The sequence below is a fragment of the Ambystoma mexicanum genome, chromosome 9 (assembly GCF_040938575.1).
Source record: "Ambystoma mexicanum isolate Mex_15411 chromosome 9, UKY_AmexF1_1, whole genome shotgun sequence".
Taxonomy (NCBI): Eukaryota; Metazoa; Chordata; class Amphibia; order Caudata; family Ambystomatidae; genus Ambystoma; species Ambystoma mexicanum.
Genome location: NC_090931.1, coordinates 535,341,007 through 535,365,358, shown reverse-complemented (window position 1 = coordinate 535,365,358; position 24,352 = coordinate 535,341,007). Strand labels below are relative to the sequence as shown.

The 24,352-nt window shown below is 42.7% G+C and overlaps 1 protein-coding gene across 5 annotated transcripts in view; it reads left to right on the top strand.

Annotated features, from left to right (window-relative positions):
- BRIP1 (BRCA1 interacting DNA helicase 1) overlaps positions 1 to 24,352 on the top strand; it is a 2,318,009-nt gene that overhangs the window by 1,557,798 nt on the left and 735,859 nt on the right. For all 5 annotated transcript variants that reach the window (XM_069615088.1, XM_069615086.1, XM_069615084.1 and 2 more), the window contains one exon: positions 17,529 to 17,688. In XM_069615088.1, the coding sequence (XP_069471189.1) occupies positions 17,529 to 17,688 (160 nt within the window). The remainder of the gene's footprint in view (positions 1 to 17,528; positions 17,689 to 24,352) is intronic.

The window sequence follows — 24,352 nt, the reverse complement described above, 5'->3', positions numbered from 1 at the left end:
AAGGAAGAGGAGAAGAGGAATGTCTTAAGGAGTTTCCGGAACCTAAGCAGATCGGGCTCAAGATGGAGGGCGGCAGGGAGGTTATTCCAGAAGGAGTCCCCTGCTGAGGATAAAGATCTCCCTCCAAATATCTGCTTGGAGAACTGGCTCACGCGCAATAGGTTGGAGGTAGATGAGTGGAGGGCTCAGGAAGGACAGTATTTAGGTTGGCATTGTTGCAGATAAGTAGGTGCCAGGCCCCAGAAAGCCTTGTGGACAATGCAGAGGGTATTGAAATTGATCCTGGCAGCCTTGGGGAGCCAGTGGTGGGATTTCAGCACCGGAGAGATGTGGTCCCTAGGCTTGTAGAAAGAAACACAGTGCAGCAAGTATGCTGCAAAGCACAGTTCTGAACCTGATCCACTTGGCACAGTAGGCTAAATGGCTAATAGATGTAAAGTCAACAGTAGGATGGAGGCACAGCTAAAAATGATTTTCAAGCAAATAGTTACTTTCAGTGCAGCTAACAGGCACAGCTAAAAACGATTGTTAAGCAAATGGGTGCTTTCAATGCAGGATGGAGGCACAGTTAAAATGATTTTCAAGCAAACTGGTACTTTCAGTGCAGCAAAAAGGCACAGCTAAAAACGACTTTTAAGCAAACACGCACTTTCAATGCAGGAAGGAGGCTCAACTAAAAACGATTTTCAAGCAGACAGATACTTTCAATGCTGGAAGGAGGCACAGCTCAAAATGATTTCCAAGCAAACCAGCACTTTTAATGAAGCAAACAGGCACTTTCAATAAAGCAAACCGGCCCAGCTAAAAACGATTTTTACGCAAACAGGCACTTTCAATGCAGGAAGGAGGCACAGCTACAAATGATTTTCAAGCAAACCGGTTCTTTCAATGCAGGAAGGAGGCACAGCTAAAATCAATTTTCAAGCAAACAGGCACAGCTTTGGAGTAATGGCACAGGAAGTGCAGCGCAACAGTACAGTAGTTGGTGACCGTGAGAATGAGTCACAGTGAGTGAAGGCAGCATTCAGAGTCACCGAAGAGCATGGGGCATCTGGAAAGTGGCTGACTTGAGAGTCAGGAAATTCATTCAGTGGCTCTGAGGCAGCCAGTAATTAGCAGTACTCACCTGATGGCACGAGTAGGGATAACACAATGATGAGGGGCAATGTGTGTAAATATATTATTAGAGAGCATTTTCATTGAAGATCTCTCCAAGTTGGGCTCGGCGCACGTCCAGGCAATAATGCCCAAATACATATAGCTCAACGCTTCCTCAATTTTCCCCCCTTGTAAAGACCAGCAATATATTTTTATATCTTGTCTATTGGAATTTATCGTCATCTTAGTTTTTGAGAGATTAATGATCAGACCATTTTCTGAAGAGAATTTTTCTAATGCCATTAGACTATTTTGTAGTCCGAGTTTGGTTTGATCAAAAATATAAAATATCACCTGTGTATGAAAACCAAGCTACGGGGCATTGTGCAGTGCGTGGCGGGTTATTGTTACAGTTCTGCAGTGAGTTACCTAAATCGGCCAGATAAATATTAAAAAAGGTGGAAGCTAGGGTGCAACCCTGTTTTAATCCATAGTTAACCTTAAAATCCTCACCTAAATCACCTTCCTGGTTAATTCTGATCTGCAAGTTATTATTCAAATATAGTGCTTTAATAAAATACAGGATCTCCTTGTGCAGTTTTCCTGCTCTAATTTATTCCAATAAAATGTTTTGATTTAACTGTATCAAACGCCTTCTTAAAATCAATAAAACAAATATGAAGAGATTCATTCCTATCTAACAAGGTGCTGCAAATAAAATCCATACGTTTGTGGTAGTGTGAAACCTGATTGTTGAATACTAAAAATCTTCTCTTGCACTATCCATATGTTGATATATCATAAAAGTAATTTAGGGAAATTCCTGGCACTAGAGCGTATCATGGCCAGACTTCTGTAGTTTTCAGGAGAATCCCTAGGGACTTTTATTTTATAAATTGGGATCAGCTGTGACCGTTTCCAGGATATAGGTATGTGGCCTGTAGTCATGATACTCTGAAAAATAACATAAAGAATTTGAGCCCAAATATGGGGTGAGCTTTCAATGGTGCATAAGGCAGCAGTCCATCAAGGCCAGGTGTCCTGGAAAGTTTTAAATATTTTATAATTTTTTCAATGTCCTCCTTAGAGAACTGGAAATAGTCTCTGTCTTCAATACTATGGTAAGTGTAATTTTCTTCAAGTATACTTGCTTTAAAGTATAAAGTGTGTATATAATACTCCCAAATCTTAGATAAGATATAGTTAATTTCTCTTGCTGAGGATTGGTTCATGTTATACTTATGTAAGATATACCAGAACTTTTTGGTGTCCTTACTCTTTAGGACGGAGTACATAACCTTACATCAAGCGCAGGCGATGGAACCCTTGTGCACTTTATGGCAGTTTTTAAAATGCTGTCTTAGTTTATTAATATTAAAGATCTCATTGGATGTTTATTTTAACCCATCTAATTCCTGCGTTAATTTTTTCTTTTTTTGCACAACAGTGTGATCGTAAACTTTCTGATGTACTTTGTTAGCGGAGTATACCTTTTTCCTCTGTTCTTATGCAAGATCAAAAGTGAAGCCCTGAGTAATTCGGTAATAGGACTCAACACTTAGAAAATTCATAGCTGTTCCTTTCATCAACATAGATATACCAATTTAAGACCAATCCCAGTAACATTTTTTTCCGTTCACCTTATTCTATTACCACCATTATTAACTGTACATTTCACAACCAATTGTTTACAAGGTTGCACTGTGTTAAGATCGATAGTGATTTCGATGACAACATGGTCAGTTAAATCATATGGGAAAAGGTTAAAATTACTGATATTCAAAAAGCTGTTGCTGGTGGTTAAGACAAAATGAATCCATGAGTGCTGTACTTCATTCAACAATGTAAAATGCAGCTCATCATTCTTAACATTAACTAGTTGTAATAATTGATAATCTTGGCAAAACAGTATCCAGCAGCTAGTGTAATTTCTGTTTTCCTCCACAGAGGAACCTAAAGCCCAAAAGTCGAATTGGTTCAAGATGTAATAATACTCTTGAGAGGTTTTTACTAAAAAATGTGTAATGTGGATGGTGAAAGATAAGGTCCCCCGTTATATATTAAGCATCATTTGGGTGGTTAGATTTCCAAGTAGTAATCAGAAGATCTAAGTGCTCTATGATCTGCTGTAATTTGACATTTCCTGGAGGGTTATCCACATTTAAAAAAAGAATAGCTAAGGTCTCATGTGTAAAGGACTGCAGCACCATGACTGCCAATACCTAATCAGAGTTCTGTGCAGGGAGGAATTCTGAGGCTCTTAGCCGATTTGTGACCACCGCAAGCAGCCCTTCAAAGGGGCGACCTATCTTATGTTTCTGTACCTTACTTTGGAAAGTTGTGAGCCCATCTAAGCATAAATCCTGAGTTAACCACGTTTCTTGCAAGAGAAATATATCTGCCGTGGTTAAAATAATGAATTCCCAAAGGGTTCTCTAGGAAAGATCTATGGCCCCTAAAGTTCCAGGATCTGATAACTAGATTCTTGGGGTGCCTTAGTCACTCGACTTCATCAAATTCATAACATGCCCAGTCGTCAGAACCATGTGTCAAACCCATTTCATTTCTGTTCTGAAGCGAGTGGCAAATCTTGGCAACTATGTAATTTATGACATGCTCTGGCACATAGTTATCAACCTTTGTGTTTTTTTTGGCACATTTTCGTACTTTTGCTTCTATTTTGTCTCCCTAATTAATTCATATCCCAGCTGTAAAAAACAATGTGCCTGTGACATGATTAGTTTGGTAATAAAAAGGGAGACAAAGTGAATCACCGCCCGCTAGATTGCTATGATTTATGGGGAATTTCAACTTGTTTTTTGTCGTGGGTGGTAATAATTTTTAGTAAGGTAACTTGATGCAACAGTTCTAACACATTTGTGCAATTTTAAAAAAGGGCTAACTGAAGTTGCGTACAAGTCAAATATTTTATTTTGTTTGAGAGGAGAGAAGGTCAAGATCTAACATATTTCAATTCTCTTCCTCTATTAGATCCGAAGTGTCAATATAATCAATAATGTCATCATCTTGATGGAGCTTAACACCCAAGACAGAGTTCCCAGCAGATAAAGTTGGCTTCTTGTTATTTTTTTGCGTGTTTAACACAGAATCTAAGAAGCTATCTTTAGTAGGCTTACAGAACATCCTTTCTTCTCTTCTTGGGCTGATAGTATTCTTCAGTAAGCCGGGTATATAGCCTTGTTCAGCTTTTGTTCTGCCTTCTAGTGCCCTATTTGATCTAATAATAATCATCTTTGCAGTTTCCTGCAAGTTAGGGTGCTTGGAAAGCCAGTGGCTAAGCCTTGACTACCCACCCCTTCTTTTCCAGGGTTCTTCGCAATTACTGCACAGCTCTTTCTTTTCGCCGTACACTTTTTACTGTACACGGTATGTTTCACTTTCTTTTCCAAAACCACACTTACTTGTGGCTGCGGGCATGGATATTGGTCGACCTGGTCTTCAGAGTCCTTTATGCATTCTTGATCCTGCATGGTTTGATTAATAATTAAGGAGGAGTTTGCAGTCATAAACTCAGGTGCAATGCTAGGGTCATCCATCGAAGAAGCATCGCTTGAAGAGAAGCTTGCATGTTGAATGGGGGAAGAAGCATAAGCATTCATGGCAATTGCAGTTATGTTCGGTGATATTGCCAGATCTGAGGTTCGAATGCAATAAAGATCCTTGCTTCTAATAATTTGATCAGCTATGACAGGAGTCAAATTCTCAGAGTTTGACCCCGCCTGTAGATTTAAGCAAAGGTTTTGCAAGGAATTGTTGTCAATAGGATTATGCACCGATACGTTATGCTCAGGGATGGTAACACTACTTGGTTTTGAAGTGATTTCTGGAGCAGAATCACTGCTATTATTTTTTAGAGGTTTAAGAAAGGCAGTCATTTTCCCACGTTCAGTATTTTCAATCTCGTTTACATCCAAGATTGAATGAGTCACTCCCACCAATATTGCTATCGACTGCTTGTTCAGATTTGTGTATTTTTCATTCTTTTTCAGATCATGACTGGCCATCAAGACTCTAGAGCACACAGCTCGTTCTTTTGAGTGAAGAGAATAACTGCGGCTGATGGCAGGCATCCTGTTGCCAGCCCCACAATTACCACTGATCCATGGATGCTGTGGCAATATGATGCATAGAGATTCAAAGGCTAACCAGCCCGCAGGCACCTCTTAAGCATTAAGAATGTATCGCAAAGAGCAGACGAGTTGTGCAGGTTTACTGCTCCAGCCACATTACCCAAATTGTCAACACCTCCAGAGATCTAGATATTAATGGTTGTACCTAAATGAATGACATGAATAATTTTTATAATAAATAGCAATGTTCTAGGGGATCAAAGGTCACAGGCCCGCAGTTGCCTCTAGAGATGGAAGTTAAGCAGCCATCCTTAGTAATCTGCTGGAGGCAATTTCAATTTGGCCAGCTTTAAAAAAACAAGCACACTTTAATTTCTGGGCAGTTTTCTTGCCTGTTTCTGTATCTGAGTCACTCGCGTTTCTGGGGACAGCCGGATAAAGCCAGGCACACAGAGAACACAGCGTTACACACCGCGCTAGTGAGAGATTTTTAGAAATGGCAGGACTACCTCCATATAGCAGTATTTAACAGGGAGACATGCATATACTGCAAATAGATGTATGTGCAGGTAGATCAAGTCATATGTAGGTTAGGTGTCTACCCAGAATTGCAGCTCCTCTCGATGTGGTTCAAAGGAAGGTTTTGGTCCTTAGAGCCACGGAACACTCGCTACACACTCTGCCATACTCTGCTTGGCATCAGAGCTTTTGTAGATCGCGTACTTCCTCCACAACGGAAAGAAACGACAGACTAGCAGTGAAGCACACAAAGTAGCTGCTCCGGCTGCACTAGGAACAACCGCTCCACACTCCGCCAGGCTTCTGAGCTTTTGTAACTAGGGTACCTCCTCCACAATGGAAAGCAACAATAGACTAGCAGTGATGCACATACAGTAGCCACTCCTGCTACACTGGAACACTTGCTGCACACTCCACCACAGATATTGCATATGCGTGCTATATAAGTATGGACAATTTTTAAACATCATTTTAGATCAAATGTTGTGGACCACTTTTTCTGGTCTGAAAATAACCTTCAAAAGACCTTCGAAATTAAAATCTGTCTGCAAATAACAGTGATATTTTGCACTTCTTTATCAAATTCTACAGAGACACAAAGTTGACAGGACATTTATCAAAAGCTGTTGAACATGTTCTCCTTGAGCAGGTAAACCTCTTTGATTATCTGGACATTCAATTTTCAAGAAATGTGACTTGGACACCCTAAACTGTAATTTGCATATTCTCTCCACTTAGTCATTGATTAGGTAATGGAGTACCACTCATAATTATTTGTTTTTAAATCCCAACCTTTCATTGCAACACTTTATGGCAGTAGATTGTGGGATGATATTCAGTTGCCTAATTTGCAATCTATTGAAAGTAAGTTAAACAAATATACTCCTACGTCCCATCCCCTTTCCTCCATACTTATGGTCTATGAGAAGAACAAGCAGAGGAAATGGTAACCCTATCTCTTCCAACCACCCTCAGGTGAATGGTGTGCCTGTTGTGGGAAGGCAGAAGCTATTGCAACACTTATTTAAAATGTATGGATGTCATGATGACATTCAATATTGTGCAAATGGAGAAATATATAACAAAAGCACCTCAAAAAACCAATTTTATTTATCTTCGTAATGAAGCTGATCTAAAAATTCCACTTGAAGGAATGAAACACATTATTCATAATACATCTAATCGTAATAACAGCAAATGCTAAGTTATTTTCAAAAACATTTTTTTGGTGGGGTTCGTATGTGACAGATGGTACTATATAGGCACTAAAAGTGCAACATCAAGCATTATCAGAGTAGGGTACTATTTAGTTAAACAGACTTTATCAAAAGAAAAACCTAATAGATGTCTTAGGTTTCTATTTGTGAAGGTCGACATATGTTTCGGCTAGAGGCATAAATAATCAGGCAATACACAAAACAATTGTCTGTTGATGCAGGTGTAGCCGTCTTCAGGACACAAAAAAACAAGGTGATAGAACAACTTGATGATGATGAGTACTTGTTAATGAAAGTATTTACTTGGCAAAGAAAACCACTGCAAAGTAAACAAACAGGCATAACCATAAATAAAAATGGAATAAAAAGTGGTTGAAAGAGTACATTTAAAAGACATTTTGTTGCAAGAGCTAAGTCTTCCATAGCAATGCACATCATCATTGTCAACACTGGTGGTGGCCGAGAGATGTGTATGTAATGTTACTTTTTCATACATAAGGAAAAGGTATTTTAAATAGAATACCCAAAAGATGGAGCAATATAACGATGCACATCATCATTGTTTCCACTGGTGGTGGCCGAAAGATGTGTGTGATGTTACTTTTTCATACATAAGAAAAGGTATTTTAAATAGAATGCCCAGAAGATGGAGCAATATAACCACAATAAGAGACCGTGTGTGTCTCGTAAAAATAATTTTTGAATGGTTATTAAGTCTTTTTTTTTTAGAAAAGTAATACACTCACCTATATATTAGATGGAGTACAGGAATTGGCCAAGGAGAAGATAACCTTTTGTCCTAATAAGCCCAGAGGCATCTGTAAATCAAGTGGGCTTATGGTTAGTTATATCTATTTTATCGCCTTGTTAATTCAGTGTTTAACTAAAACTACCACGAAGATAAATAAAATTAGTTTTAATACTATCCAGTGGTTGTTTTTTGAGGTGCTTTTGTTATATATTTCTCCATTTGCACAATATTGAATGTCATCATGACATCCATACATTTTAAATAAGTGTTGCAATAGCTTCTGCCTTCCAACAACAGGAACACCATTCACCTGAGGGTGGTTGGAAGAGGTAGGGTTACCATTTCCTCCGCTTGTTCTTCTCATAGACCCTTTCTGATCCTTGAGGGTGGTATTCCCATAAACCGGATCCTTCCCAATTTATAAAATCACTCCATACTTATGGGACATTCCTCCGTCCTATGGGACGGGACCGGAGCACTTTGTAAAAAGCATCACATTTTTCAAAAATGTGTCCCTCTCCTTTTACGTGGGGTACCATATGCAGCCGTAACCCCGCCCTACTTAGCTCCGCCCAGCGCATCGCCCATCAGTCCTTTTCTTCGTACGATCGGGACTGTACGCACTTGCATCTTTAGGAGATTTTTCCCTTCCAGTGTCCTTCTCTCCTGGTCCGGCTTAGCGGTCGCGTAGTAGTCCGTCTATGACTTTTCAGTTAATTTTCCTAATTGTTCTTCCTGCGATCGACGCTTCGCTAGGGCGGATCCCCATCCTCTTTGTTTAGAGTGTTTGGGTCCGGACTACCGTTGGGACTCGTGATTCTATTGCGATTCCCTTTCGGTCCGGGTGCTTCGTCATCTGGAGCGGTGGAAGGAGGTGTTTCAGCACTTTGCTCCTCCGCATTTTCAAAGTTTCATCGACGAAAAGAAGAGACGCCCGGTAAGTTCTTTAGTTTTTAGAGCACCCCGGCCGGGGACTCCTTCCCGGGGTCTTCCCGGTCCGGGAGGAGCTTCAAAAGCTCTGTTATCGGGGTTTGCCCTGAGGTGCCTTCTAGGTCTAAAAAGTGTACCAGAGTTTTCTCTGAGGGCCTCCGTAAGGGGCCTATCGACACCAGATTACAATCCGAGGCCCCTCCTGTGGGGGCTGTTTGTGGGCCCAGTTTTACTGAGGCGGTGGGTACCGGAGCTTGCTTCGAGGTCACCTTGTCTGGAGCTTCCCCTACATACACTGGGGTACGCCCTGAAGCCTCTGTGGAGGTTTTCTGTACCGAACTAAGGTTCAAGGCCCCTCGTGAGGGGGCCTTTACCGGACTCCGGTCCGAGGTTCCTCGGTTTGAGGCTAAGGTGACCGACCGTTCTGAGAGGCCTGTAAAGGTCTCATCAGTGAGGTGTACTCCTCATCGCTCCCGCTCGGGCGGTGACACCAGTTCTGTTGAGGGGGCCCAGAGTGAGGTCTCTGACTGGAATTCCTCTGTTACCGACGTGGCCGAGGTCCCTCCGTTGGAGGCTAATCTGGCTTATAGCATGTCTCAAACATCCTAGGCCCCACAGTACCGGCTCTGCTGAGGTTCCTTGTGTCAAGGCTAAAATGAAGACCCCTGACCCGTCTGTGGAGACCCCTGCCTCACTCCCACATGTGTTGCAGTTCTCCTCAGGTGCTAACAAAATGACTGCCGTTCCTGCCAAGACTACGGCGGCCATTTTGGATACCTCCCTTACAACTACACCATCGGCGCTAGGTGTGGGGAGCGTTTTTTCAGTTGAACATAGTTTTCCTAGTGCGCATCCTTTTCATCCAGTATATGACTGGAACGCTCGGATGCCTTTACCGCACACCATCTCGCTCCCTGCGGCATCTGCGCTCTTGATCTACATTGATTCGGGTGGAGAAGGGCCTTCCTCTCCCTTACGCCCCTGGAGCTACTCCGCTCATGAGAGGCCTCATCCAACCTCGCCTAAACCGTCGGCGGAGGATGCTTTTTTTGGAAAATTTCAAAGGCTTATGCATTCCGACCCCATGAAGGAGTATTTCCGAGGATTGTGTTTGTTGTTGAAATATGCCCTCCTGCGCCGTTGGTTCCAGTCGCGGCACCAGTGATTTCGCCAGCTCCGCCTCTACCGGCTGGCCTTCCACTAGCTCTCCCTCCCTTGCCTCCAGTGGACAAATCTTCAGCAGGGCCAGATGCGACGCAGCTTGACCCGGATGTTTCGGATGACACACAGGGGGATCAGGACAGCGAGGACCAGCCCCGCTCTGTTAGAGCCTTCCACGACCGCGTCCTAGACATGTGTCTTCTGGATCTTCCAGTACCCGAGGCACTCTCTCCCCAGGAAGGGATGCTTTCTGTGGCGTTCACCTTGTCTCCTCTGGAGCGTACCGGCTTGTTCTTCCAGGACGTTTTGGCCAAGTTCCGAAATGTCTGGGATAAACCACACTCTGGACTAATTGTTAACAAAAAGATTGACGCTCGTTATAGGCTTCATTCTTCTGAAGAGGTAGCCTTGGCGTCTTGTCCGCTCCCTTACTCCACGGTGGTGGCGGCTGCACATTACAATCCAGACCGGCTTCAGCGTCATCTACAACGGCAGCCCTGGTTCTGGCCAAAGAGGACAAGATTCTGGACTCTTTGGGGAGGAAGATCTTTGCAAATTCAGCCCTGTAGTTGCGTCAAGCGAACGCGGATGCTTGTGTTAGCGGGGGCGAATATGAAAATGTGGGAAGGTCTGTCGGAATTTGAGGAATTCATTCCCGCAGATAAACTAGACGATTTTAAAGCAGGTTTGTCAGATGCTAGGGTCCTGGCGCAGGATATGCTTGAGGCTGCGGCACATCATGTCGACACCTCGGCTAGGGGCCTCATGCTTGGCGTGGACACCTCTCGTCAGGCTTGGCTTCATGCCACAAAGTTTTCTAAAGAGGTGCAGGATAAAATTCTGGACCTGCCTTTTGACGGCAAAGAGCTTTTTCATTCATCGACAGACGTTGAACTGACCAAGACTAAGGACAGCACTCCGACCGCCAAATCCTTGTCCGTCCTAGTGAAACTGCCTTTCAGGGCACAGAGGACGTCTTCGCAGCCTCGGCCTGCCTCTAGTTTTCGGGGGTTTCTGGATTGGAAGACCCGTAGGGTCGATACTCCAACAGGAAACTCTCGTCGACGTCAGCAACGGGGCCGGTTTTTCTCTCGATCCTCCGCCTCCTCCTCAGGTTCTGGTGCTACATCCACCGAAAAACCTGCTAAATGAGGTTTCTCTGCTCTCGCACGAGACCCTGGTCGGAGGGCGCATTGCGTCTCACTGGGAGGCATGGGAGACCATCACCGAGGACCGGTGGTTCTTGTCAGTTGCTCGGACGGGCTTCCGCTTGCCCCTTCCCCCTACCTCACCCTTCAATCCTCCCTTCCTGCAGTCGGGATCGCCCTCCCTCAGAGCCGAGATTCTGAAGCTTCTGGATCTCAGGGTGGTGGAACCCGTTCCCCTAGGGGAGCGAGGGGAGGGATTCTACTCCCGGCTGTTTACGGTGCCCACAACCCAACCAGGCTGGCCTGCGCACCATTCTAGACCTTTCCCAGTTCAATCTCTCTCTACCCCAAGAGAAATTCAAGATGATCACACACTGTTAGGTAAAGTCCTCTTTGCAGAAGGGCGACTGGCTCAGCGTGGTGGACCTTCAGGATGTTTATATGCATATCCTTTTTTGGAGTCTGCATCGGAATTGCCTACGGTTTTCCGTGGGGGAGGAGCATTTCCAGTTTTGTGTGCTCCCGTTTGGCCTCAGCTCAGCACTGCGTGTCTTTACGAAGATGATGTCGGTCATCCCAGCTTATCTTCGGCTACAGGGTATCTTGTCCTCTGTCAGCCTCGAACAACCTTCAGTCTCTCCTCCAGCTCCTGTTCCATCTTGGGCTGTCGGTGAACTGGCGGAAATCCTCCATGACAGTCTCTCAGGACTTGATTTTCCTGGGTTTTCGTTGGAACACGATCGACAGCAGAATATACCTGACCGGGGACAGAATGGCAGATCTGTTGGCCACGTTGTCAGGTGTTTACATGGTCGGAGAGCATGTCAGCCTGGTGGTTCCAGAGGCTTCTGGGCCTCATGGCCTCATGTGTGTTGCCTCTGCCTCTTGCTCGACTCAAGATGAGGCGGACGCAGATGGCTCTTCGGAGCTCTTGGCGCCAAGTAGTGGATCCAGATTCCAAAATTATCCTAGTTCCATCCTTCATGAGGATCGACCTCTTGTGCTGGTCTTCTCTCAGCAATCTGTCGGGTGCGGCTTTTCGGGACCCCTGCCTGCTATTGACGGTCACAACGGACTTCTGGGTTGGGGTGCGACATTGGATCTTCTTCAAGTTTCGTCTCTGGTTGCCGCAGGACAAACAGCTTCATATAAATCACTTGGTGCTCCTGGCGATATTCCTGGCGCTGAAATCGTTGAAGCCTGTCATTGTCAACAAGGTAGTCCGGGTCTGCACTGTGGTGTCCATGTTTTATATCAACAAGCAGGGGGGTACCAAGTCACCTCCTCTTGTGGATCTTGCCATTCAGATTTGGGAATGGGCTGTTCAGCATGGCATCTGGCTGGTGGCAGTACACAATCTGGGCCAGATTAATGTTAATGCAGATGCCCTAAGCCGACGAACAATGGTCAGTTACGAGTGGGAACTGAACACAGAGGTCCTCTTACAAATCTTTCATTGTTGGGGCACTCCAGAAGTGGGCCTCTTCACGACGTAAACAAACAGGAAACTTCCCCTGTATGCCTCCAGAAACTGGCTGGGAGCCTCCTTTCTGGGTGATGCTCTCGAGATTCCCTATGCTTTTCCGCCTCTGCCTCTGATTCATTGGGGGCTTTGCAAGCTGAGGGGCACAGTGAATTGTTCTCTTCTGTTCATAGCACCGTCCAGGTGTTGGTTTTCAGAGCTTCAGCATCTATCGGTGTGTGCACAGATTATGCTTCCGTTGGTTCCCAACCTGCTTCACCGGAGCGATCGGCAGTTGTGGCACCCCTTCCCACAATCGTTCAACTTGGCGGCATGGTGCCTGAGTTCAGATTTTTAGAACGCTTCAATTTGTCCGCAGATAACATGTGCATTGTTCAGGCAGCCGGGAAGCCCTCGACGTGATCTCAATATAAAAGTGAATGGCTACGGTTATGTCACTGGTGTTTGGCTAGGCAGCTGGACCCCAGGGAGGCTACGATCGGGCATTCATGTCTTGTCCTGCAGCACTTGTCTGTCGGCTATTGTCGCTTACCTGTACATGGATCAGTGCTCTTTTTCGCTGTCAAATCTAGTCGTTAAGACACTTTGCGGGCCTCATGCACCTTTACCCTCCTTTTCGCAAATCGCATCCAACGTGGGATCTGAATGTGGTCCTTACGGCCTTGTGCCATAAGCCTTTTGAGCCCATGGCTAAGGTAGACCTTAAGTACCTTTCATGGAAAGTGTCCTTCTTGATGGCCGTGACTTCGGCAAGGCATGTGAGTGAGCTCCAGGCCTTGTCGGTGGAGCATCACTTTCTGGTTTTTCATAAGGATAAGGTTGTCCTGAGGACAAATCCTTCCTTCCTTCCAAAAGTGGTCTCTGATTTTCATCTGAATCAGTCAATCTCTTTGCCTGTCTTCTTTCCAAACCCAACCTCCGAGGCTGAGAGTGTTTTGCATTGCCTAGACTTTAGAAGAGCTCTTAAGTTCTATCTGGACAGAACATCTGAGTTTAGGCACTCTTCTCAGCATTTGGTGACTTTCGATAATCCGCAAGGGAAGCTGGCCTCGAAAGCGACCATCTCCAGATGGATTGCTGCCTGTATTGCAGAGGCTTACGCTGTTCATGGCCTTCAACCGCCAAAGGGGGTTCATGCTCATCTTGTACGGGGCAAGGCGGCTGCTGTTGCCTTCCAAAAGTATGTTCCCTGGGAGACCATCGCGAAAGCAGCTACGTGGGCCTCCCCATCAGCTTTTTGTAAGCATTACTATCTGGATCTGAGCTCCAGGGCTGATGCTCAGTTCGGTCAAGCTGTGCTTAAGAACCTGTTTCAGTAAGGAGTTTCCATCCACCCATAATTCCTGTGAGGAGTGCTTCGGAATCTCCCATAAGTATGGAGGAAAGGGGACGGGACGTAGGAGTATAATAAGGTTACTCACCGTAGTGACTACCTTACTCCTAGTCCATAGTCCCCTTTCCTCTATGTGCCTGCCCGCTGTCCCCTCTAATAAGGTTCCTCTGTTATTACTTAAAGGTCTCAGACCTGACGATGCGCTGGGCGAGCTAAGGACGGCAGGCTTACGGCCGCGTGCGGTACCCGGCGTAAAAAGAGAGGAAGGACACATTTTTGAAAAATGTAATGCTTTTTACAAAGTGCTCCGGTCCCGTCCCACAGGACGGAGGAATGTCCCATAAGTATGGAGGAAAGAGGACTATGGACTAGGAGTAAGGTAGTCACTACGGTGAGTAACCTTATTATATTTTTAGACTGCCTCTAAGTACCCTGACCATTCTGCTTTACCTATAATTGGACCACAAAGTTATTTTCTCTAAGGTATGTAGCGGTGGTGTTTACATAAATACAAAGTCCTTTAAGGAAGTGGTAACTGATATAATAAGAACAAAGGGTGGTCGCTTGTGGAAATGGTATATGTAAAAATTTACATGTAAAACGTGTTTTGGAAAACCCAGGGATTTGCTGATATACTTATTGAATTGTAACTAGTTTCTGATCAGAATATCAAAGCAGTAAAGGATGCTCTTGAAGTGTGACAATCTAGTAATCTATTAGCCAAGTACAAGGATCTAACCAGATTTGTGGGCTATTTAATATTCAAGGAGCCATTAGATGGCGTGATATACTTGAACCTTAATACGTTACGGGAGGTGAGAACTTTGTTTATTAAAGTCAGACTGAATTTGTTGTCATTAGTTCACAGCAGTTTGGCCATCAGCAAAGTCTACAAGTAATTGTTTTGTTCAGTCTGTGATTAATTTTTGTATTAGCCTTTGTACGATTATCTAGGGAAAAAGTGGTTGGAGACATAAACAGGCCCGAGGTAACAATGCCGGTAGAAGCACATAATGTATCTAAGAGAGCTTGGTATGCATTGTGAGAAATCGAAGAATGTCTCGCCCACTAGTCCTCGGGGACTTGTCATCCAGGTGGTCAGGACATGGCCATCGCTTTTGCATCTGGTTCCTGGGGGTGGACCAGTGCGGGAGGATCACCTGGGTGAGGGGTCTTCAGGGGTGAGAGACGGTATTACCCCCTTTTTTGTTCAACCAAACCCTCCTATTTGTTAGGATTCTCTGAGGTCCCAACCCTCCACCTTTTATACAAATACTGGGCCGAGGAAGATGGTGGCTGAGAGTAGCCAGACTAACTCTCACACATCGTACTGTACATGTCCCGTTAATTGGGTCAGGCAAAGGCAGGCACTTGACTTTAAGTGCATACACCTGATGCCAATTAGCTCTCCTCGCACGAATAAAAGGCAGAAACTAGAGGCATACTCTGAGCAAGGAGGAACATAAGTACGAGCAGGACTGAAGGTCAACCTACTGGAGGAGAATGACGGACCAAGGGATGAGAGCAGCAGGTCGAAAATCTTGAGTTCCCTACTGGAGGTTGTTGCCTCCGACAGGCTGCGAAAGACACGTGGAAAAGGCCAGATCCCACATCAGAAGGCTGCATTGTGTTTCAAAGACGACAGAGACCCTGCCGTATGAACGGCATAGGTGGGGAGGCGAGGCCAAACCTGTGGTACTAACACCGTGACTATTAAATTCAAAATAGTAAAACCTAGAAAGAAACACACACAGCTGGTGAGTTGGCAAACTACCTGCGAGACCGATGTGTGTTAAAGTTTAAAGTTAGAAACTTTTGATCGCAAGTGCACACGTGTGGATGGGACGCAAGGAAAGGCAGACCTGTGAAAGAACTTTGAAGTGAGGACAGCTGTAGAATCAGTGATACTGAGTAACGGAATGGTCCGGCGAAAACAAGTATCCCACTCGAAAGTCTCTGTGAAAGGTGCATTGTTGGTAATAATAAAGCGAATGTACTGCAAAAGCAAAGTAAGCAAAATTGACTCCCTGAGAAGGCGAGAGTGGTTGAATTGGGAACTTTGAGTCGAAGTGGTCCTGCAGAGGTTTGTAAAGAAAGCCATGCACATTCGAAAGTCTTCGACATCCGAAATCGGTCTGAGCCCGACTCTGAGGGAGACCCGAAGTGTAATAAGCTTGGGAAAGGGAGCCCCCTTGCAAGTTTTTGTTGAACTCTATTGTGAAGAGGTCTGAGTCCTACAGAAGGGGACCTATGTGAATTTTTAAAAAAAACATTATTTGGAACTTAAGAAAGAGAGACTTTAACGTGGAAGGCCAGGTGGGCCTCAACCCACGTTTTGGAACTATATATTGTGTTGAAAACTGAGCCAGTGTGTCATGCTGCCTACAGGAACTGCCTTACTCCATGTGGTCGAATGTGGGGAGGAGAGGTGGTTCAACCACATTTATCCTTTTGAACACTGATTTTTCATTTACATACATTTCTCCTTTATTCACTCTTTGTGCCATAAATAGGACAGGCATTAGGTTTTGCTTAGCATAGGCCATTTTTATTTGACCGTCCCCATTTGGACTGTTTTGTTTATCCTTTGATGGTCGAGACTACTCCCATCTTAGTTATAGGGCAGAATAGGAGTTTTTCCAACCCCAGAATCTACAATCAAGGTTTTACGAACTGTACCTATTGTGTAAGTGTCATAATTGTGATACCATGCCTCCCTTACAGTATCAGAGATCTACGCTGTATAAAATGTCCTTAGCAAAGCCTGGAAACTAAAGAAAAGACCTTTAAAATTGGCTAATGGATTTATGTGCTTGATTCTGAACCTGATGGGTTATATTATATTTACGTACAGTCAGACAAATGTGAATTTACCATTTCCATACTTTGTGAAATTGTTATGGGTATAAAGTAAGTATGCGTATTATAGGAAGCCTATTTAATATTTACTTAAGTTTTCATTATTTGTATATTGGAATGAAATATGTTATTTTAATTGTTATCCTGTTAAGGCTCTTTGCCAAATTAAAGCTGTTTTTAATTTCATTTTATACTTTGTTGGTAGCCATGTTAATGATGTCATCATTACTGCACGCCACACCCCATACAGCGAAACCATCAAAATATTGATTTATAGCTAGTTTATGATGACACACAAGACCTGCCATGGAGCATGTGTTTTCTACCTATTCCTCTGTTCTAAATACAAGGCAGAAGACTTTGTCGCACGTTGCTCTACTTGTCTTAAAAGGGCAAGACTAAGACCGTTTACTTATTGCTAGTTCAACTATAGATTATGTTGCTCTTTGTCAGTATGGAAGGAAGGTGGTGATTGAATATTTGCTGAGGGTTCTCTTGTACGGATGAGTGACAAATAAAGGAGTTGATGCGTTTTCTGGTTTCTGGAGAATAGTTAAAAGGTTGGCAAGTGAAGAAGAAATGGAACCTTGGAGATAATTTGTAATACACGTAAGTAACCAAACCATTACATTAAGGTACATTTACACCTTACTGTATACCATATCTCTTATCCGTCTACAGATTTTCTTTACATTCTCATTTTATTTGTTTCAGGATGTTTTTAACCTGCTCCTATGCATTGCAGGCTATTTTATTGGAATTTATGCTGCAATTTTTGTGTTGACATTTGTTTTGAACCGCTCTAAAGGAACAGAAATGTATTCACGTTTTACTGGTTCAAATATGTACTCTTGCAGTCAGAGAAGTTCATCAATGTCTGGTTTTGAATTTATTTTTATTTCAAAATATTATGATACATTTTTTAATTATATTGGTAGATGCTGGACAAATTAAAAGACAGGTGGCTGCACACAGGCTTATGGGAAAACCTGGAGCGCATTAAGACTGTCATTCATGAGCCAAAAGGAGGAGACAAGTCAGACTTTGATAAGCTTCTTCAGATGTATTATGACGCCATAAAAAATAAAGGAGAAAAGGGTAAGTATAAATTGGGAAGGAGGACCAATTTAAGAGTAAACAGAGAATGTTCAGGATTTTAGATACATGAGAGCCACAGATGTGATTCAGCTACGTCTGCTATTTTTTGATGAATATGGTGTTGAATCTAAGTGAGGAGGTTTAAATGGCTGTCATTTGGGATAGTAAACCGTGCATACATTAGTTCTATGTTATGATTTCTTTTCTGGATGCTTGCTTCATATGCAATTCTATTGACTTTGTTTATTGGATTGGATCGCTACCACACTCCTATGTGACTGATGGAGGCTTCCACTAGAATGTGTTAATATCTGAGTTATTCTGTAGCTATACGACATTCTGCCAAATGCTCTGCAAATGGCTTTGTCACAAAATGGGTCGCAGTGGACTATCATTAGCATGGCATCAGATGAAGGGTGCCATTTTAAGTTGTCCTTCTGTATAGATTGATAAACATTGATGTGTTCATTAGGAGGCCCTTAAATTGAGTGTATATTAACAAAAATGAAAGGAAAAAGAGTTGCTTAAGTATGCTAAACCATGTTTAGTATTGAGATTTCGGAACACATGTCAAAAATTGATGTTGCTATCCTTGAGAAACGAGAGTGTATGGTGGATAAGGTAAACAAAGATGAGGGGCCTCATTACGAGGATGGCGCTCCCGTGATGAAGGGTGCCGGTACGGGACCGGCACCCTTCATACGGGACACCCTATTACGAGGTTTCCTTGCGGGGCCCTGTAAGGATGTCTGGTAAAACCAGGTGTCCTTAGCGGGTCCCGCGAGGAGGGCCAGGGAGCTAATAAACGGGCCTGTTATTAGCTCCCTCCCCATTCCCATTGAACCCTATGGGGGCTCAAATGGGAATGGGGATGGGTTTTTCCAATGAGGACTTACCGGGTCTGCCAAGGTTGGAATGGCCCGGTAAGTCCTCATTGGAGGAACCCGGGTCTGGAACCCAGTATGGAGGCAGCCATGCCCTTATTAAGGGCATGACTACCTCCATACTTGTAATGAGGCCCGAGGTGTTTATAAGGTGGAAAATGCATTTGGGGCACATTGGAAGGCGGATTAACACATTGGCCGGAACAATTACAGCTCAAACGTCTTTCCATGTTGAGCCTAGGCCATACATTCCAATTAAATTAAATCTAAACCATAATCTGGGTTTAGAATGGTGGGTTTGTACCAGAGGTATAGTAACAACACCTAAGAAATCGTACAGAACACAACTATGATATAATTTGATATTGCCATTTAAATCAACATTTTGGAAGTAGAAATTAACTCAGACTTAAACTGGCAAAGAAGAAAGTGGAACCATGGGCATACAAGCACACACCCATTGGGTGCTAGAATGATAACCAGAAAAGACATGTCATGGAGACAGGTTATAAATCAGGACCTGTAGATGTAATTGGAAAACGCCGAATTGTGAAGAATTCATGATTTGAGAGAAGTCCAAGTCAATTTCATAGAAGAACTAGAAGTCAATAAGAAACACTTTGAAGAGAGATGAGGAACAGATGGTACTTTTGATGAAGGGTATTCAGGTATAAACAGCCAGAACAGTGAAAGGAGATCTGAAAAAAGTGAAGTTTCTGAAAAACATATTTAGTAGGCCAGTGAAGGAGCATCTTACTTTTTAGCAAACTCTTCATAAAGTAGCAACCTTGAGGCCATTGATTTTGGCATTATTTGAAAGCATAGGAGTGAAATTGAAATTAAACAGTAAATATATAAAATATATATTCGGATATCCAGTGAAAAGATTGTGGTGAAAATAGTTCTGCTGTGAAAAGTTTGGCAAGCAAACAAATATTTAAAAATGCAGCTGCAAAGTAGCCAAAAATGTAATTCTGCTATGGGAATTGTTAGCGTTAAGGAGTGTTTAGTGGGTTTGAGATTGGTTTAGGATTAGGATAGGTGTTGGGGTGAAGAAGCTGGGGTATTGTTTAGTTGTTTGGGTAGATTAAGTGCCAGGGCTAATATAATGGTGTGGGTATGTTTTAAAGAAAGGGATTGGGAGGTTGGCGTAGGAAAGTGGTTAGGATAAACTTAATAGTTAGGCAAGCATTAGGGTAAGTGGTAGAGTTGCAGGTAGGGTAGCGTAAGGCTAAGGATAGTATTGGAGCAAGGGTTTGAATTAAGGCCAGGACTATCTACTTTGTGGCCAGCTGGTGGTGGGGTTGGAGATAGATTCAGTATTCATTTTCGATTTTTATTTATTGAGTAACATGCAAAGGAACAGATTTAGCACACTGAAGGGTTAGTGTTCTGTAAGAGACCATAGAAGAATAAGGGTTGTAATTAGAGCTGTGAGGAAAGTTTAGGAATGGAATTACGGTGATTGTGGAGGTTTTGTCAGAGGGTTGGGTCATATTTAGGGTTAAAGCCTTGTACATTTTTGCATTTAAAAAATAGCTTTTTGGCGACCATATTTACTGGCAACATTTTCACACTTTGGCTTGCTTGATTTATATGACTACATTTTTAAAACAACTTTTAGGCACCACATTTTCACATGACAATATTTTCCTGGTGTTTTCACATAGAGCCTATTTTCTGTGGTTTATGATATGCCACGGCCAGAAACCTTCTACTTCAAAAGACCCAGAGCAGAAGGGTGTATGTTGGGGAGTGAGGGTTGGTGGAGTAAGGACTGGATGGGTGGGCGTGAGGCAGGGTCCATTGTAAGATGGTTAATTATTCACTTTATTTAGGGCAAATAATATCTGAGCATGCACCAATAAATGTTTTTGTTTGCATTTAATATACATTCCTGATTTCAGGTAATTGACAACCCATAAGACATCACAAACAATTATCTAGAGAGGTGCAGTGTTGCATCCCATGGAGTGCAGCTTGAAGAATCTGGGGCCGCTTGGGGATTGACTAATGACCAGAGCCCGAGAAGCTTCTTCCTGGGGAAAGGTCACGTAGATCAGGAAGGTTTTGAGCACTTTTATGAAACTTAGGTGGTGGTCTTCTTGTCCCAGATTCTCAGAATAGGAGTTCCAAAAGTTGGGCCCTATTTGTACCATCATTCTTCCTTCAGATCATGTTTTGTTTTGTTTTTCTATTTGCAGACCTAGCCTGATCCACATTACCTAAGGGACCAAACAGGATGTATTTGGTAATCTAGGGTGATGAGTATGCAATGCCCGGTAAGCAGTACACGTGGTTTTTGTATAGTCAGTGGAGGTGTTTAAAATTATTTTTGAAATATCAAATAATCTCTACATTTGGGTTGGCTTTCGAGACCTACAACCAAATTCACATGCAATCCCCCCTACTCTATCTGCTCAGCACAAAAAGAAAAGCTCGGAGGAGACAAGCCATACAAGTAGGTGTTGCACAGGATTTTGGAATACTTGAGAATCACTATATTCGAAGTCTTCAATGAGAAGAAGTTACCTACCGAAATCCTGCATAATATCTCTGGGACATAATAGATTCATGCATGGGTCGGCATAATGCTCGGAAAGGTTTGGGATGATACCCTGTATGTTAACACTGTTCTTTGATAGTACTTGTGAGACCTGGCCTACTTGTGTTTGTACTGTGGATTTGTCCTTTTTTGATATGTTCAGAAAATGTTTTTAAAAAAATAAGGCATGACAGAGCTATCCAAGGTTGGATGATATTCAATCCTTGGGTCACACAAAAACGCTATCCTAAAAACTTCTGTATACAGTTTCCTGCCTTCTGAGCATTTTAACAGCTATGCACATGTTTATGGCCCAATCTATGCATGGATGTAATCATTTAATACTATTATGAATCTCGCTGTGAGCAAGAACCAGAACATGATGAAAATGTGTGTTATAACGGAGGAGCAGCCTCATACTGTTTCAACATTTCTCAGAACAGAAGTGTTAGGCGATAAAGTACGGTTATGCTTGTTGGTGAAGTACAAGTTAATAAGAGTAAAGCTGATACCAGTCGAACAGGTAGAATTTTGGACACCTCTAAAAAGAAAATTTGCAAAAAACATGAACTTGTAAGTGAATCAGTCACATGATTAGAGAAATAAATGGCCTAATGTTTCCTTGAGCAAGATTTGTTAGAGTTAAAAGAAATTCTGGATTTGGTAGACTACACAAAATGCATTTTGGAAATCTGATTGTGAAACTGGAGGCAAAATGTCAAAGTTATATTCCAAAACAAATGTTCCTTTTTCCATAGTTCCTTTAATATATAGAAGACCGTAGAGTGAATTGCTTGTGACAGTTTTTCCTAAGGCATCATGAAAAATATGTGGCAAATATGTCGATTTGTCTGTACCTGATGTTCTGGTCTCCACAGTGCCCCTCTGAAAGCAATGCACCATGCCTCAACCAGTTTCATCAGAGGTGAGGAAAATGTTCAACCACATAACCCTCTGCTTTTAATGAATACAGGCATCACCTATAAAGATGCAATATTTGTACTACTGCTAGTCAATGTACAAGCCTACTTTGCCAAGAAACTCGCCACCTCTGAAGGCCAAAACAAGAGGTCCCACATCACCAGACTAAAAACTACCATTGGTTCCAAAAAGAGAAACATAGACCAGTATTCTAATGCTATGCTCAGGCTCTGATACAACCTATAGATGCACGTTTTACTACCTGCTCTTTCCTACACTTTTGGAAGGATCTAGAAACTCTTTTCTTCTGAGAGCTCCTTGTTGCCTTCTATCACCTCTCCTCTTTCACACCCGTTTAATATTTTCCTCGTCATCAGTTCATTCTCTATAACCTAGGTCATGAATGAATACACCAACATTTTGTTTCAGTGATTCATTGAGGATAAGAGCTTTAGGTTAATGCCTGCCAGTGTAGGTAGAACTAAAAGATCAAGGTTCTAAAGTTACAGTGTCGGAATAGTCCAAACAGTCAGTGATGCACTGCTGTAGAATGACCTGTTGCCCTGAGTGAAATATTCCAGGCCCTATACCCAAAATAGTGTAAACAGAAAGAACATTGCTCAATTACCTCTCTCTTAGTCCACCTTATAGGCTAGTCAGATAGAAACTAGATCAATTTGGGTAAGTTATCTATTTCATTTACCCCCAGTACATATGTGTTGACAAAAAGATTTGTCGTGCCAGATAAATGCAAGTGTTAAAAACACATTTTAATCCGCAATTAAATTCAATACATAGTGTGGTATATGCTTTCCACAAGACATTACCACCTTTCAAATATATAAAAAAACATTGTATGTTTAAGAAAGACAATTTAGAAAAAACAAATCCAGAGTAATGGCACGATGGTGCCAATTGTGGCTGAGGTTAGTAAGTGACAAATACAATTATGCATAGACATAAGATGTTATTACCAATATCTATTTTAGCAGAGGTCGAAAATCCACTTTTGTTTGCTCTTACGCAGGGCCAGGTCTCTGCGTAAGAGCGAACAAAAGTGGATTTTCGACTTAGACACTGTCAAGAACGGTCTAAACTCTGCAGTCGAATGGGGCATCTTTTTCTAACGCCTAAATCTCCCTTACTAATCCAGCTGTTTTTGTCAACACATATGTACTGTGGGTAAATGAAATAGATAACTTACCCAAATTGATCTAGTTTCTATCTGACTAGCCTATAAGGTGGACTAAGAGAGAGGTAATTGAGCAATGTTCTTTCTGTTTACACTATATGAATAGTCCTTTTTTTGCTCAATCCCCCTTAAACAAAAAACTCTGGGACTTACCCATTTATTTTTCCTATACCCAAAAGCAAGTTTCCGGAGACACAGAAAATGAGATAGAAGTTTGAAGTACAAACTTTTATTAACTAAAAAGAGGGTTGGGAAAATGCCTAACATGCCCTAAACTAAGGTAGGATTTCCCTACCTAAATGAATCATGATAGTCTGTGTCAGGAAGTCCAAAGCAAATGTCTGTCTGTGTCCAAAACCTGAATACAATGTGTAGAGATGTCAGCATCCACAATTCCTCGGGATAGTAAATGTTCCAACATAACACAGTTCCTGGGGATATTTCCCCAGTTCTCCAAGTTTGGTTACTTTTCACCACTTTCTAAAGTTCAGATTAGCAATCTCAGTTTGCATAGGTCTCCTCTATTCAATCAATCTCAGTTCACATAGGCTTCCTTTTTTCAATCACTGTGTGGCTTTTCCTTAGGTGGGTGTATTCGGTCTAGGCGTGGTTGTTGGACTACACGGTCCACCCGTTACAGGTCATGCAACCGACACACCTTACTAGGTTCTGTTTCATAGGTTTCTTGCCACAGTTTCAGCTTCCCAATAAAGCTTGACTCAGTATCCTTTCAACTTCCTTCAAAGCTTTATTATCATGGATGTTGTTACCATTCATGTTTACAGTTGCTTTCACTTCCAAATCCAACATAGGTTTCCCAGTACACTCTGCTAGGAAACGCCATTGCTGTTATAGTTCAGGTTGCACGATCCATCCTAATCCTCCCAGTACACTGTCCTGCTAGGAAACATATTCTCTTGCATACCGGCTTTGGTACTATTTTAGTTCTCTAGCTTCATTACCTAGATTCGAGACTCAACTGAGCGCTTCAGATGTAAACTGCAATACAGATACATAACTTGGTGCTTTACAGAGGTATACAACAGTACAGATGCGTAACAGTGTGCTTTTCAGAGGTAACAGAACAGATATACAGTGGGGGGTGGGATACAAAGGGGCAGA